Source organism: Mustela putorius, unplaced genomic scaffold (assembly GCF_011764305.1).
Source record: "Mustela putorius furo isolate JIRA1106 unplaced genomic scaffold, ASM1176430v1.1 tig00000874_pilon_pilon_pilon, whole genome shotgun sequence".
Classification (NCBI taxonomy): Eukaryota; Metazoa; Chordata; class Mammalia; order Carnivora; family Mustelidae; genus Mustela; species Mustela putorius.
Window position 1 is genome coordinate 3,047,124 of NW_025421505.1, and position 15,357 is coordinate 3,062,480.

The 15,357-nt window shown below is 42.8% G+C and overlaps 1 protein-coding gene across 8 annotated transcripts in view; it reads right to left on the minus strand.

Moving 5' to 3' along the window:
* The window catches only part of PLCB4 (phospholipase C beta 4), a 412,481-nt gene that overhangs the window by 93,790 nt on the left and 303,334 nt on the right, over positions 1–15,357 (minus strand). For all 8 annotated transcript variants that reach the window (XM_045086008.1, XM_045086009.1, XM_045086005.1 and 5 more), the window contains 5 exons: positions 9,191–9,270; positions 7,902–7,955; positions 2,416–2,497; positions 1,143–1,243; positions 376–433 (listed from right to left, as the gene is read on the minus strand). In XM_045086008.1, the coding sequence (XP_044941943.1) occupies positions 376–433; positions 1,143–1,243; positions 2,416–2,497; positions 7,902–7,955; positions 9,191–9,270 (375 nt within the window). The remainder of the gene's footprint in view (positions 1–375; positions 434–1,142; positions 1,244–2,415; positions 2,498–7,901; positions 7,956–9,190; positions 9,271–15,357) is intronic.

Below are 15,357 nucleotides of genomic sequence, written 5' to 3' on the forward strand. Positions count from 1 at the left end.
AGATCAGTAGGAAGAGAAAAAAAAAAAGTACCTTAAATATCATCTTGCAAAAACATAGACACATTTAATTAAATGAATATAGTATAAAATTCACACACACACACACACACACACACACACACACACAGAACCAGAGCTATACATCACAGCAAGGAAACCAACAAAAAAAGCAGTGCGCAAAGCCGACGTGTAAGAAGTGCACGAACACAGGAGCAGCAGCTGATTTTTGCACCTGGTAAAGGAAGCCATATGGAAAGATCAGCAGGTCAGAAGCAAAGCGAACAGGGCAAACGGAAGCGAGCATGCAATGAAGACACTGGAGGAGGCAAGCCACTGCACACAGACTTTATGGAGTTAATGTATGAAAAAGCTTACTTCATTTAGAAAGCTCACTAATTGGTCTACCGTTAAATAATCAGTTTTGTCTCCATTGCTGAAAAGAAATTTATTAGAAAAAGTAAGTTTTTGTATATGATGCTACAGTAGGCACGATTTACATGTTGACATTTGTTGAGGATAATTCTAAACTTATCTTCTACCCCTGAAGTAGTGGTGCATTCTTAAAATGGCCAGAGACTGTTTGTAAGAACAAAAAACCAAAAACCAAAAAAAAAAAAAAAAAAAAAAACCAAAAAACAAAAACAAAAACAAAAAAACCAACAACAACCCAACAACAAGAGAAAGAAAACACTCCCACTAGCTCATGGAAAATGTCTGCATTTCTTCCTTTTACCATTATAGAAAGCCGTTACTTTAAAAACAACATGTAAGTCATCCATTTGAGATAACTAGAATGAATGAACTTTTCCACAACATAATAACATTCCAAATCAAATCTAGTTAGTTCACATCATGGGTTAATACCTAAAGGAGCAGGTTAAAATTGTAGGTAGTTAGTAAAGCCAATGCAACGGGCGGAGGGGAGATCGTTCCAGGTGCTGCCATTAATTTTTGTAAAAGTTTCTCAAAAACTCAGAGTGAACTTTTACAGTGATAAGCTACGGGGTGAAAAATGGAACCCTAGCTACATAATCCTGGAGACTCTCAACATACTATATTCAAACATTACCACCAAAAAAAAAAACATGTTTTAAAAGTCTAAAGGGACAAGAACATGACATTTTCTCAGAAGGAGAACTTACATTTTTTTAAAAAGATCCTCTATATCTGTCCGAGGACAAATCTTTTGTGTCAGTTCATAGAACTTTTCATAAGTAAATGCCGCAGGCTCAATTTCGTCATTCTGTAAAGAACAAAAGAGTGTCATAACTCATGCAACCTCTTTCTCCCTGGAGGGAAGGAATCTACTGGATCATGAAGCAAAGCAAATGACCACCTGGGATCCCAGGTTCTCTATCTTTGAGTCTTATTGAAAGAAACCAGAAGGCCAATGCCGGCTGTGACCAGGCCATCCCGTCAGCACCCCGAGTGTGTAAACGGGTGTTTCCGGTGACCCAGGGCAGCCGTGACTTGTGTGCTCAAACACTCACTGACTAGAGCTGGGCTCCCTCTGGGAAACACTCCATAAAACAAACATAAAGAAATATTTCCTCTTTCTCTCCTTGACAGGGAAAAGCAAGTGCCTGCCTAAAGGACGCTGAATAAATCCAACCTAGTGATTACTTAGGCTTATCTTGCGAATTTTCACAAGACCCCATGAAGGAGCTCAGGACAACCAGGTAAAATTTTACTTCTCGATACTGAAGTTTGTATTTCCGATTGGATTTGTTAAAGTAGTAACAGGCTTAAGTCTTTCTTGCAGTCCATAAATTAATTCCAATTATTCTAAATCCAAAGGGCCAGGAACGCAAATGGTTTGTGGAAGAAGGGGTGCTTTATAAAATACCCCACAGTCATCTTGAAGCACTGGTTATACTGGTCAGTTCAGGCTGACATTGTGCTTAGTCAAGGCAATGTGGTTGGGCTTCTCTAAGAAGCTTTCCAGGGGCGCCTGGGTTGCTCAGTCGGTTGGGTACCGGACTCTTGACTTCTGCTTGGATCATGATCCCAGGGTCTTAGGATAGAGCCCAGCATCCAGTTTTGCAATGGGCATGAAGCCTTCTTGAGATTCTCTCTCCCTCTGTGTGCCACCCCCCTCGCTCTGTCTCTCAAAAAAGGAGTTTTCCATAAGCTGTCTGAAAAAGCAGCCTGGCTGTCATTTCCTTTTCTTAATAAAACTGATTAAAACATTTTCAAGTACACTATTTGAATTTGAAAACATTTAGTTTAAAATGTCTAGAAAACAAAAGGCAGTCAGGCAGGCAGGCAGAAGCGAAAGCTACCTGTGCTTTACGTGACTGAAACCAGTTTTGAATCTAAACGACGTCAGTTGAACATAAATCAGCTGGCTTATTACATATGAGAACATAAACAGACAAAATCATTTTAGAAACACATGGTTAAATGAATAAATACCTTTCCACTGGGAAGACCTAATTCCTTGAGTGCTTGAAAGATCACTTTTTCTGTTTTCCCCGATGCAAAGGTTCTAGTAATACTAGGGCAGAAAAGAAAGGGGGGAAGAAAAAGTCAAATTATTGTTAATTCTGTTTTCTGTGAGGCAAAAATCTAGCAATACTCAGGACTGTAGGATGGCAGGGAGAGAGGGGGAAGGGAAATACACTTAGTTTTCATTTCTAGGTATTTTTCACTTCCCTAACTAGCTCCCACAAATATCCCTCTGGTTACACTCACGAGGCAATGTGATTCTCAGAACGGGTGTCCCCCCTGGATGTCCCAAGAAGCCCTGGACATACATACTGTTGGACCAAAACAATGACAAATGTTGGTCCTACCGAATAGCTTTCTCAGGAAAAAGGAATGTGGCAGATGGAATAGGTCTAGAATAAAGCTCATGTTGACGCTATCCAGGCTTGGGGGGAGAAACAGTCTCCTCTGAATTTCAGCCTCTGCTTGGGATGGCCCTTATACTTTGCTTTCATACTTACTTCAGCTGAGATGCACTATCAGATGAGTTTTTCATTTTTTTTTTAACATTTTATTTATTTAAGAAAGAGGGGGAGAGCATGAGTGGGGGCGGGGAGGGGCAAAAGCAGAGAGAGAAGAAGACTCTGTGCTGAGCCAGGAACTCCCCAACAAGGCTCCATCCCAGGACCCTGAGATCATGACCTGAGCTGAAGTCAGATGCTTAAATGGACTGAACCACTCAGGTGTCCTTACATTTTTTTGAACTAAGTAAGCACCCTTGAGCTACACTGAAATGCTAGCTGCCTCAAAGATTAGGAAGTTTATTGAGAAAGGGATAGGCGTGGTGGGAAGGCGGGGGGGGGGGGGGGGTCAGGGGAACACTCATTCAGTGTTTCAGTAGAATCTGGGTACTGCCCTAATACGTGGTATTTCTGAATAAAGATGCCGCCCTTTAACCTGTATGGTGTACGTCAAGGCTAATAAAATGGGTAACACCTTAATAAGCCTGTTTCTCTTCTGATAAATACACTTGCAACACTCAGAATGACCTATTGAGGGGCGGAGCCGGTACCCTAGAATCCATGTTTGGCTGAGCTGTGCCTTAGCCAACCAACGGAGTCTTCATTCATTCTGTGGCTGGAAGCCTGGGGAGTCTGCCACCCTAATACCTGAAAGTCTAATTTCGCAAGTTCAGCCTCGACATGAGGGTAGAGCTGTTTCATGTGGAAAGCGTGGCTTTGGAAAGCCTCCTCTGTGAGCACAGGGGAGATTTGTAAGAGCACCTCCCCACACCCCACCCTGTCACACACTCTTCCATCCATGTTAAGTGGAAGCCAGCTCCCGATGTAAGCACGGAGAGCCAATTATTCTTGATGAGTAGGCGAGAGCACCTCTCCGAGTGCCCAGTACAGCTTCCCAAAATAGACTGGGGAGAGCTAACTTTAGGTAAAGGAATTGTTATGTGTTCATTCAAAGCTTTATTGTTTCATACTTGGTCCAAGAATACTTGGAGAAGTTCATTTTTAAGAATGGACACAGCAGCACTCGGCTCCAAGGAGGCCCACGGATTCTCTTTAACATATCTATAGACATGGTAGAGCGTACATATTTGACATCGAGTAACCTGGTTTCTCGTGTAGACGGTATTATGTCCACACTTGCCCACTTCTCTAGAGTTCATGGAATTTGGATACATTAAATTAGGTTGAGAAGCAATTTAGCTGACCTTTGTAAAATAGGGGAAAGTAGCTAGCTATTCAATGTTCTCGCTCTCTCTCTCTCTTTTTTCTTTTTCATTTAATTATGTATTAATGTGAGAGCCAAAGGAGCCAGCATCTTCACAATCGGTGTGCCTGCAGGAGGAAACGGTCCACCTTGCTATCTCAGGGGTATCTTGGTGAACTTGAACCTCAGTTAGGTTCGGATAAGCATGAACAATGAGATGAGAACTGATCGACGTGGCCATGAACGTAGCTGGCACAGGGCCTGAGCCTTTCCAGCGAAACAGAAGTGGGTGCAGGGTCGAGGGAGGGAAGCGCAGGGAGGAAGGGGACAGTGTACAGGAATAGAATCTTTTGGCTAGAACTTACTGGAATGCCAAGAAATAAATAGGAAGCAGAATAAGAACATCTTGCAGGAGGAGAAGATACAAGCGTATGTATTTGGGGTGGAGGATGGGGGCACAGATCAAGAGATTGAGAGAGAAAGAAAAAAACCAGGGCATCCGGTGCCAGGAGAGAGGAAAATCCATGTAGGAATATATTAGTGAGGGCAAAGTCAGAGCCCAACAACACAACTGTGCAAAAACCAGGGGCAAGAAGTAGCCATGTGGCTAGAGGGGCTTGTTCTCTGGCCCCCCCCCTTTCCTGAGGGGGCAATGTCACCAAGAATTTTCCCACCTCATTCAAAAAGAGACCAAACCCAGGATGGAAAATAGGAGCAAGGAAGTTGAATAAGAGTAAGACCATTCCCTCCCTCTATCTAATAAAGGGCCATATCGGACAGCTTAGGCCTCAAAATGGATTCCCTCAGGGGTAAGGCAGGTTATGGCGCAAAGGCAAATTCTTTGAGTTTCCAGTTACATTAGATGCCCAGGAGAATGTCCTCTAACAGGTCCTGAGAGAAACGCCTTTTTTTTTTTTTTAAAGATTTTATTTATTTATTTGACAGACAAAAATCACAAGTAGGCAGAGAGGCAGAGAGAGAGAGGAGGAAGCAGGCTCCCCGCTAAGTAGAAAGCCCCATGCGGGGCTCCATCCCAGGACACTGGGATCATAACCTGAGCTGAAGGCAGAGGTTTTAACCCACTGAGCCACCCAGGCTCCCTGAGAGAAATGCTTTTATCAAAGCCTATGGACATTTTAGATACCGTCATAGGCATTTGGTGGGAGAGTATTTATCAAGAACTGTGACTGATTCAACCCTTGCTATACACCCCCATGCCTACAAAGTACAAGTTAGGCTTCATGGCTAACAGGTACTCAGTGAGTTTTTGTTGAGTCAAAATAAACCACCTTCCCCAAAGGAAATGCTACAAAAGCAAATACACTTGAGTGGTGCCCAGTCCTATTAGAGTTCTGGTTCAATTCCATGTTCCAGCAGACTTTACAGGTGACTAAGACAGCAATGATTCTAGAAACCAAGTGAGTCACACTCTTTCCTTGCCCTCGATGGGCCTACAATTCACTGAGTGGTTTTAACACCATCTTTGCAAACATTCAGGGAGGGCTCATGTAGTCAACCCTCAGTAGAGTCCTTCCTCAGTATAGTCCCCTTCACAGACAAGCTAAGCCTTTGGGACATAGATGGATTACACAGGAGCTGGGATGCCATGACCATACCGGAAGCTCTCAGCCCTCTTTAATACAACAGTCTCCTTTAAGACTACTTCTAGCCAGAGCCCACAATTATCGTCTGGCTACCATTTCCCGACTCTCTAGCCACGGTTCCAACTCCAGGTTACAAGGAATAGAAAATGGCAAAGAAAAAGAGTGACTTTCAAAGCCTTAGGGTAGGAGGGACGATACTGAGTGTGAGTTTGAGAGAAAGACAGACTACGTAAGATCATAAACAGGGAGGTAAAAAGAGAGGGAGATAAAGAGTAAGACTTTCTTCATTAATCATTCGGACAATGTCCTGGATATTAAATTTCAGCTTATATTCAAGAGCAGGGGCCATTCCCAAGCTATGGAATAACTATGAAGCCAGATCTCTTCTAACAATATGCACACTATACTAATAGTTTCCATCTTCAGAACTCCAGAATGAAAGCGATGAAGTTGACATTTTAAAAGTGTTTACTCTTCATATCCATTAAAACATTCAGAACAACTTCCACCTAGCCCTTGGCAGCTCATCCACCAGGAGACTCATCTGCTTTTGTCTGGCTTGGTGTCAATTCTCCATCGACTCTGAACAAATGGCCCCTGAGTCACAGATGTCTTGTGTCAAACACCTGTTAATGCTGGCAGGCACCAAAGGGGTCATGTCAAAGCGAGCTAAAGAAAATGACAAAAGGATGGTAATCATTTTGGATGTGAACATACCCATAAAGATCTTTGAACCATACAAAAACCTCCAAGTTTGTCTAACAATGGCTTGATTAGAAGGATATATATAAATGAAACCCGAATTGCTAGTTAGAAGTGCTTCGATTGCAGTCTATGTGTTCTACTTTGTAGAACCATTTCCTGAGCCTTATCTTGGAAGAAAAAGCAGGATGGTAAGGTATGTAAAAACAGAGCCAACCTAAAATTTCTGTTATCCACAGTGCTGTCTGTGCGAAGTTTGGGACTTATTACTTCAATATAGATTTAAAGAAAAAAGGTACTATATGTTGGGCAGTAGGTGTAGAATGCTAGGATATATGAAAATAATTGTCCTGCTGTTGCTCAACAGAGCAAAGGATTTGAAAAAAAAAAAAAAAATAATCGGTGTAAAGTATCTTTGCCAACAATTATCAGTCAAGGGTGCGAGCAGGGCATTTTTTAAAAAAAAGATTTTATTTATTTATTTGACAGAGAAAGACACAGCAAGAGAGAAAACACAAGAAGGGGGAGTGGGAGAGGGAGAAGCAGGCTTCCCGCTGAGCAGGGAGCCCAGTGTGGGGCTCGATCCCAGGGCCCTGGGATCATGACCTGAGCCGAAGGCAGACGTTCAATGACTGAACCACCCAGGTACCCCCATCCTTTCCTTCCTTAAGATTTATTTATTTATTTTATCTCTAAGATCAAGGGCTTAAGCCAGGATAGGCAGGGAGAAGAAGGGCAGAGGGAGAGGGAAAGAGAATTTTAAGTAGGCTTCACACTCAGCACAGAGCCCCACACAGGGCCTGATCTCTCTGAGATCAGGACCTGAGCTAAAATCAAGAGTTGGATGCTTAAGTGACTGAGCCACCCAGATGCCCCTGTTTTCTGCATTCTTGATTCCATTACCTTGGGCAGAGCAAGGGGGAAAAGTGACAGCTCTGAAGAGTGTGTGGTGGCAGAGAGAGTACACTTAGAGACCAAATGGCAAGAAGCCAAAGGTGTCCATGTGCGCCGCCCACCAGAGGAAGAACAAGACCCCAACAGAGAAGAATCACGTCTCCACACAGTGGAGACACAGTCTACATACTTCCACTACAATACAATTTATAATAAAAACTTCTTTCAGTTTAGCTAATAGTTGCTCAGGGTAAGTCGATGAAAGATATTAAAATCCTAAGAAAAGTTGAAGATTAAAAAGAATACATCTTCAGATGTTCTTTGTCAAAGTAGAGTTAATGCTACCTATTCTTAGGAAAAATGCAAATTTACATCCACAAATGACTTTTAGAAACTGAACACGGCATTTGATGGACTGATTTAAACCAACCTTCCAGAAGCATCTTTAGTGAAAGCAATTAACAAGCACTTGTGGTGGGCTCTGTCTTTGGTCTGGTATCACAAGGGTTGGCCCAGGGTATGAAACCCAGACAGAAATGACTGACTTACCTCCTAACTGGAATTTTACCATTTGTGTTGGTCATAAATGCCAATTTCATCCAGCTGGAAAACAACCATGACAACACTGTTTCAATGTTTCTTAGGAGGAACACTTCAATTCAGCTAAGAACTTTTAAAGAAAGTTCATTCAAACAAACAACATTTATTCTGAAAACCAGAGACAGTATAATACACGGTGAGATCAATTTATGGTTATCAGGTTTGGCAAATACAGGAACCTCGGTTAAATCAATTTCAGAAAACAACCAATTTTTTTTTTTTTACAGGTATGTGCCAAATACTGCCCAGGATATGCTTTTACTCAAAAATTGTTACTTATAGGAAATATAAATATAACTTGGAGTCCCGTATTTTTCCCAGCAACGCTAGATGAACTAGAAATTTGGGGGCTTGCACTGAGCAAAACAAATTATAGGTACTTCTTTGCAACTGCTACTCTTAAAGCACCTGCCAAAGGGACCAAAAGTAAGGGTGAAGGTAGACAGAAGGCTGCCCTCTGTTCCTCCTGCTGGACAGTCCAAGGATTCACATCCTTGGTGCCGGGCCTGTTTGTGAGTGCAGGTTTATTCCTATAATTTCTTAGCATAGTTCCCTCTGTACCTACAGCTGCCAGTCCATGGCCTCTTGATGGCAGGGAGCCTGCTTCCTCCCTAAATTCCTGATTTTTAAATAGGCTGACTTGGGCTTTGGCTGGGCTTTCTCCTTGAGTAACTTTCACTTCACTCCGATGGAATAACTTGGGAAGAGTTAAAAATCTACCACAGTGATCTCTCTCTGGATTTTGGATTCTGTGAGCTGGGGTAAGGCCCGCACGTTTAGATCCCTGACTGAGTGCTGAACAGTCCTTGGGGCCAGTGCTCCTTTCTGATGCTAGAAAAGGGAACTCTAGTAAGTGCCTCTCTTGGCCACACTCCCCAATTCTCAGTCTCACACAACAGAGGCTCCAGCTACAATGGCACCCAACTACGGCCTGGGGCATGGAGAACTCTTTACCAGCACTCAGTCTGGGGCCTAGGACCCAAAAGACACTGGAGTTCCAGCATCTTCCTGCCAGCAACCACTCCTTTCTTATCAGTTTGGGCCATGGGTTGATCACACATGCCCTGCCAAGTGGCATGAAGAGTCCAGGTGTGTGTTGGGAACTTTTTCTCCATGTCGGGAGCATGGAAGGGAAATCAAGGATGATGTCGCCTGGACATCTCTTAAGCCTTCATGTCCTAAACCGACCTTTTGCTTTTTAACATCCAAGAACAAAGAGTGATGTAAATAAAACTCACTGTTTCTTGAGGCAGGTCATTGGACTGACATTGTTGGCCCTGAAGTTGTGTATGATCGATCTCAGTCCTTCTACCCATTGCTGAAAGAGAAAGAAAAAAGCATTCCTGGTGAGCAAAATCCACAGGAACTGAAAATGGTGGTTTTTATTAGACAGCCCGTATCCACTCAGTATAAGAATAATATAAATTCTTATTTTATCTCCTCCCTGCCACAGAGCAATCTTCATTTTGCATGCCATACTTTATTCTTTAATAAACAGCTTTCATTCTTTCCATGAAGATAAATGTAACATCTAGAGCATCATTAAACACTGGGTTGTCACAAAGGAATGCTGCCCACTGATTGACTTGTTAAACCTTCTATTTCCAGCCTGTTTAAATAGAAATCCTTTCTCAGCCACTGGCAATCTTCATTATTTCCAAGCAACGTTATACAACACATGATGACATATTTAGCTATTCCCATTTTTAGAGGATGAATGCATTTGGGGTTCATCAATTTTATCGTGGGATTCTATTTCAATCTAAGAATTTGGTACATAGCTTACCTGTCTGTGTTTTCCAGCAGAGCCTTAAAAAGGAAAGCATGCACGGATTGCTGGGGAATCCAGCGCAAACAGCAAAGGGCTTACATAATTTCTGTATAAGGTCTTGGACCTCAGTTTTAGTTCATAACATCACTCCATGGATTTACAAGGAAACGTGAAGGAAGACTGTCCATGGCAGTAAAGGAATTTGGGTCTGGTAAGGACATTCTATTAGAAAAGGTTGGCCCATGAATTAAGGCCAACTCTGCCCCTGAGTCCAATAACTGATGCCAATGAATGCCACACCAAGTTGCTAAAATAAAGAATCACACCCTTGGAAACATGTTTTGCAGCAAATTGATACTGGGGGGTGGAAACAGAGCTGAGGCCTCCACAAAAGCCAGTATCTTACCTTCTTTGGTTTATAGTCTGACTGCTGTAGCTCTGTGCTGAGAAAGGGAACATATTTGGGGATAGAGAATAGTAAAGACGTAAAGCCTACCTGCACTGTCCACTAGGCACATGTGACTATTTAAATTGAAACTGAATAAAGGTACAGTTCGGCGTCTCCATTTCACTCATCACATATGAAGAGCTCGAAAGCCGACGTGGGGCCAGAGGCTTAACCCGCTGAGCCACCCAGGCGCCCCAATATTACCAGGTACTTTAACGTGGACTAGTGATTTAGTCCTTGCAAGGACCAGAGGTAAAGACTGAGTTCTGTAATGTGTGTGTGGTTTTAATTCACTGTGATAAAATGCAAGTGACATTAAATTGATCAGCAGAATTATTTTTCGGTGAACAGTTCCATGGCATTATTCACAATGTTGTGCAACCTTCACCACCATCCATCTCCAGAACTCTTTTTTTTCTTGCAAAACTGAAACTCTGTCCCCATTACACAGCTCCCTATTTTCCTCTCCGTCCCTAACTCTGGCAACCACCATTCTATTTTCTGTCTCTATGAATCTGCCCTTCCTAGGTTCTTCATAAAAACGAATCATACAGTATTTGCTCTTTAACCAAGTGGACTGGTATAATGTCCTCAAGGCTCAGTCAGTTCACAGCATGTGTCAGAATTTCCTTCTTTGTAAAGGCTGAATAATACTCCGTTGGTTGTGTAGACCATTTTGTCTTCTTCATTCATCTATTGATGGACACCTGGGTTGCTACTGTGATTAATGGTGGCTATTGGAATGGATGCTTCTGTGAACACAGGTGTACCAATATCTCTTCAAGTGCCTGCCTTCAATATTTTGGAGTATATACTCTGAGGCAGAATTACTGGATCCTATGGTAATTCTATTTTTTTTTTTTCCGGAACCACCACGCTGATTCCCACGGCAGCCGTGTCATTCTCTATTCCCACCAACAGTGCATGTGGGTTCCAATCTCTTCACCTCCTCATTGACACCTGCTTTGTTTTGTTTTTCCTGTTTTTTTTTTTTTTTTTCATTATGAGAATAGTCATCCTAACGGGTAGGAGTCTAATGGAGAGTTTTGGCTTTCCTCTTTATGCTTCAGTCATACCTAACAGTTTTCTGAAGGGGGACTTAGGAGCCAAAAGAGGTCAGTTTCCTTCCACAACTAGAAAAGGCCATTTCCTGAGGACCATAAATAGCACTGAAAGCCTCATGATGGTGACACCAGGATTCTGAGGGAGGAGGAAAAAAGGCAATAGTAGAATTAAAGAAATGCCTTATTATTTTCATCATCAGGCTTTACTTCCTCTGTCAGGCTAAATATGGGACTATAACTCCCTGGGGACCATCAAATATCCTGCTGTTGGTCTAACAAACCACAGGCTCACACAGTTTCCCAAGAGGAGACAGAAAAACGTAAATAATTAGGTTGGCATTCACTGGGCAGCATTTTCTCAACCTGAAGGCTTGTTACATGTCCCAAAACACAAAACAGAGCCCATGGTTTCCTAGGGCAAAGAATTGGGCAATTTCTGAGACTGTTCACTGGCTTTTTCTGAGCATCCTGATTTAGTTGTTCCTAAAAATAAATTACAGAGATACCAGACTTTGAGGAGGTTTAAACAACTCATCCATCTTTTGAAAATGTAATGCTGGTAAAGAAATCTTGTTTATTGCGACAGAAAGGTCTCCGGGAGTGACCTTTGAGGTCACCACTCCAGGGACAGTACTCATGCTTTAGTTAGTAGGAAATGCCACTGGAATCATCCTAGGCCCTAAAGGGCACCGGGGTGGGGGAGACTGTGGCTTCTTCTCTTTGTGATGATGAAAGTGAGGGTCAAGGGCCTTGCCCAAGATCACAGAGCAGCTGGCACAAGGCTGAGGGGCAGTAAGAAGTCTGTTTTTGTCTGCCCTGTCCTTAGGGCGTGTTCACAACTTCTCCCTCCATGACATGGAAAAGTCCCATCAGGCCTTTCCTTTTCTCTACCGTCTCCCAGGTAATGGACACCTAGCATATTAAGGTCAAGGGGCCTTAGGAAATAATGTTCAATGGTTTGTTTTGCTGTTTCTAACAAAGTAGATGAAATGCCAGCAGGTGTCAGTAGAGCCCTAGAGTTTAGCTGAAAAGTTGTACCGGGGTGAACTGGATACATAGAAACTTTGTTGAATGCTTCTAGATGAACAGAAGAAAAAAATAAAACAAAAAACTATGACTTAGGTGTGTTTCCCTGAATTGCTGAAAATAAGCACAGACATTGACAGTCTGTGTAATGCCCCAAAAGGTGCAACTTCAAGCCCAGGACTGCATGTTTCTAGAAGGATCATTCCCTGACAGATGTTGCGCACACTCACTGGCTCAATGGTGACACACTTGAGATAGGATTCCTACTACGCTGGGTGCTTCCCTCTGGTCCGGCCATGCTGAGTGGGCCCATGCAGGAAAACCAGCCTAAAGGATCCACTGGATTCGGATGTCCAGTGCAGTTTCTCCCCGTCCCCACCAGGTTGTTCTCTTCATGTCTTCGATCTTTTCTAATTCTAACTTCAATTAAAGCTTATTTCAGCCCATCTTAGGAGAAAGGCAAGAAAGGTCCTTTCAGGGACTCTTGTGGGCTTGGATGGATGGCTTAGGAGAAAAGGAGGGAGAAAGAGAAGCTGCCTTTCATTTCCTCCTAGGGACTTACAACCTCCCCTCTGGGACTCCTTGTTCTGCATCCATTTTCCAGGCAAAGGGTGTTGGCCTCGCCCTTAGCGGTCTCCTTTGCACCCCCCCCCCGCCCCCGGGGGGAGCGCTGGACTGTCAAGGACAAAACAATCCTGTTCCCACTGAAAAAAGCAGCTGAAGGGCATAGACATAACAAAACAAAACCAAAAAATTATGAATTTACACAGGGTGTATACCTCCCTTTTTCCCTTTAAAAATATTTGGTAGGTTTTTTGTTGTTGTTGTTTATTTGCTTTTTTAAAGGTTAGGGAACCAGTATTCAAATGTCCTTTGCAAAAGAATGTAAAGCAAGAAAGTATATAGCAAAAAGTAAACATCACCTCAGATTCTATTACTGACATCAAGAGCAAGCCACTTGACAACATTTTGGTATTTGAACTCTAAGCCTTTTTTTATGTACATATAGCTTTGTCATCCTAAAATAACTAGTCCCATTACTTGCTAGTCGGTACCACGTCAGGTAGAGTTGATGTTCTTTTAACTCCATCTTAGCTCTAGGTTTTGTTCCAGAAGCGTCCTTTACAGTCTTTAGTCAAAACAGCATGTTGTCAAAGTAAAAAAATAACACAGACCCTGTGACACTCTCCAAGTGTGCTATGTGATTTTTTTTCTCCAAAGGGAACACTCAGTGGCATCGCCCTTCATCTTTTGGTGGGTGGTTCTTCGCTCTCAAAGAGTTGGCTACTGGTGGAAGTGGTGGAGGCATCTTAACTAAGTCTGCTCCAAGTTAACTACAGACTTGTTACGAGGAGTGTAGTCCAGGACAACAGCGTCACTTGGAATTGTTAAAAGGCAAATCAGGAGGCCCTATCTATGAAACCTGTCCCTAGGGCTGGGGAAGAGAAATCTGTGTTGAAATGAGCTTTCCAAATGGCTCTTTTGCAAATTTGCCTATAAAGGCACTGTTCTGAACCCAACCCACGCAGACAAAAGGTTGGCTCCTAGACCAATACCATCAACATGTCCAGGTTGCTTGTTAGAACCACAAAATATTAGGTCTCATCCCACCGAGACCCACTGGATCAGAGTCCTCCTTTAATAAGATCCTGGGGACACGCATGTGCACACGCCAGCTTGAGAAGCACAGATCTAGAAGAGGGCCCCTCCCACCTGGAGTATCTACTTCTGTTGCCCACCTAGGACGATCCAGGTTTCATTTCCTATGGGAGACGACGGTTTCCTACAGGGCCTTTGTCTGGGATATCTGGTCTTCTAGTAAGGGCTCTGGAAAGAGCTCCCCTCCAGTTCCCGACTTACCTTGTTTTTGTCCTATCCCTCCCTACCTGGGCTGAACAAATCTGCATTTGCTAGCATGTGACCTACTTCGGTTCACTAGCTTGCATGTGCAAACAGGAGGTAGCAAGACATTGCAGGGAGTGACTTTCACCTTCCCGATGTCCGCACTGTGAAAAGAATCAATGGACGGGGCCATCTGAGATGTTTAAAATATGGGACCTTCTCATAAACCCTGACCCGTGGAGAGCTTCTGTTTCTGGTTTTTTTGTTTAGGTACCTGGGGATCAGAAAAAGTCAAGGCAGATCTCAGCTGGCTATTCTCAAGGTGCTCAATTGCTCTAAACAGTTACTTACTCGTTATTTGCTCAAACAACATGAGCCAGGAATTTATAGAACTTGAAATACAGCCTTGATTCCACTGTACTGTGACTTCTGGTAATAAGGCTCGTTTTACGGATGGGGTTCAGGGCGGGCCACCCCAGAATGTGCCACTTTGGCACTGCATTATTTTGAGCTGAAGACAATCAAGACCAGATAAACTCAAGAAGAGCTTTTTACCTCTCTCTTAACTGCCTAAAAGAATTTAGATAGAGGCCTGTACCAGGAAGAGAGCTATTACCAAAGATAACTATTTTCTTTTTCTTTCTTCTTCTTCTTTTTTTAAACACAAGAAAGTCTTCACCACAGGGCAGGACAACCATTTGTTTCCAAACATTTGCCTTTCTCATCTTCCTGTGAATTGTCTTCCTCACCTCTGAAGCCCCAGAGCCGTACCCCCTTTCTCCTTAGCTCAGGATGGCTAGTACACCTCAATTACCTGATTATCAGAGAGCCTTTCATATCTTGGGGGGCTCCTGTACACACGTAATTAGATTTCTTTTTCTCCTATTCATCTCTCTCTTATTAGAGGTGGATGTCTCAGCTAGGAGCCCAGAAAAGTAGAGGGAAATTCATTTTTCCTCCCTTAAATCCATGCATTAGAGACAAACTATGAAGCTTTCCAAGATTTCCACAGGGTCTAATGTTGCAGCAAGATAAGACTCTTTATAATGTGCTAGGATGTAAAATTGCAACATCTCACAAAATTCCAGAGGAAGAATCAGAGTGGAGTAACTATCTTTATATTCAAGCAGAAACTTGGTTTTAGGAAGACATTTGAGCTTTAAAGAGTGTTATTAGACTGAAAAGACACTGTAGGTAGAACTCTACATATTTTCTCTAATGGGTTTATACATGTAAAAGGAAGGAAATGAATTC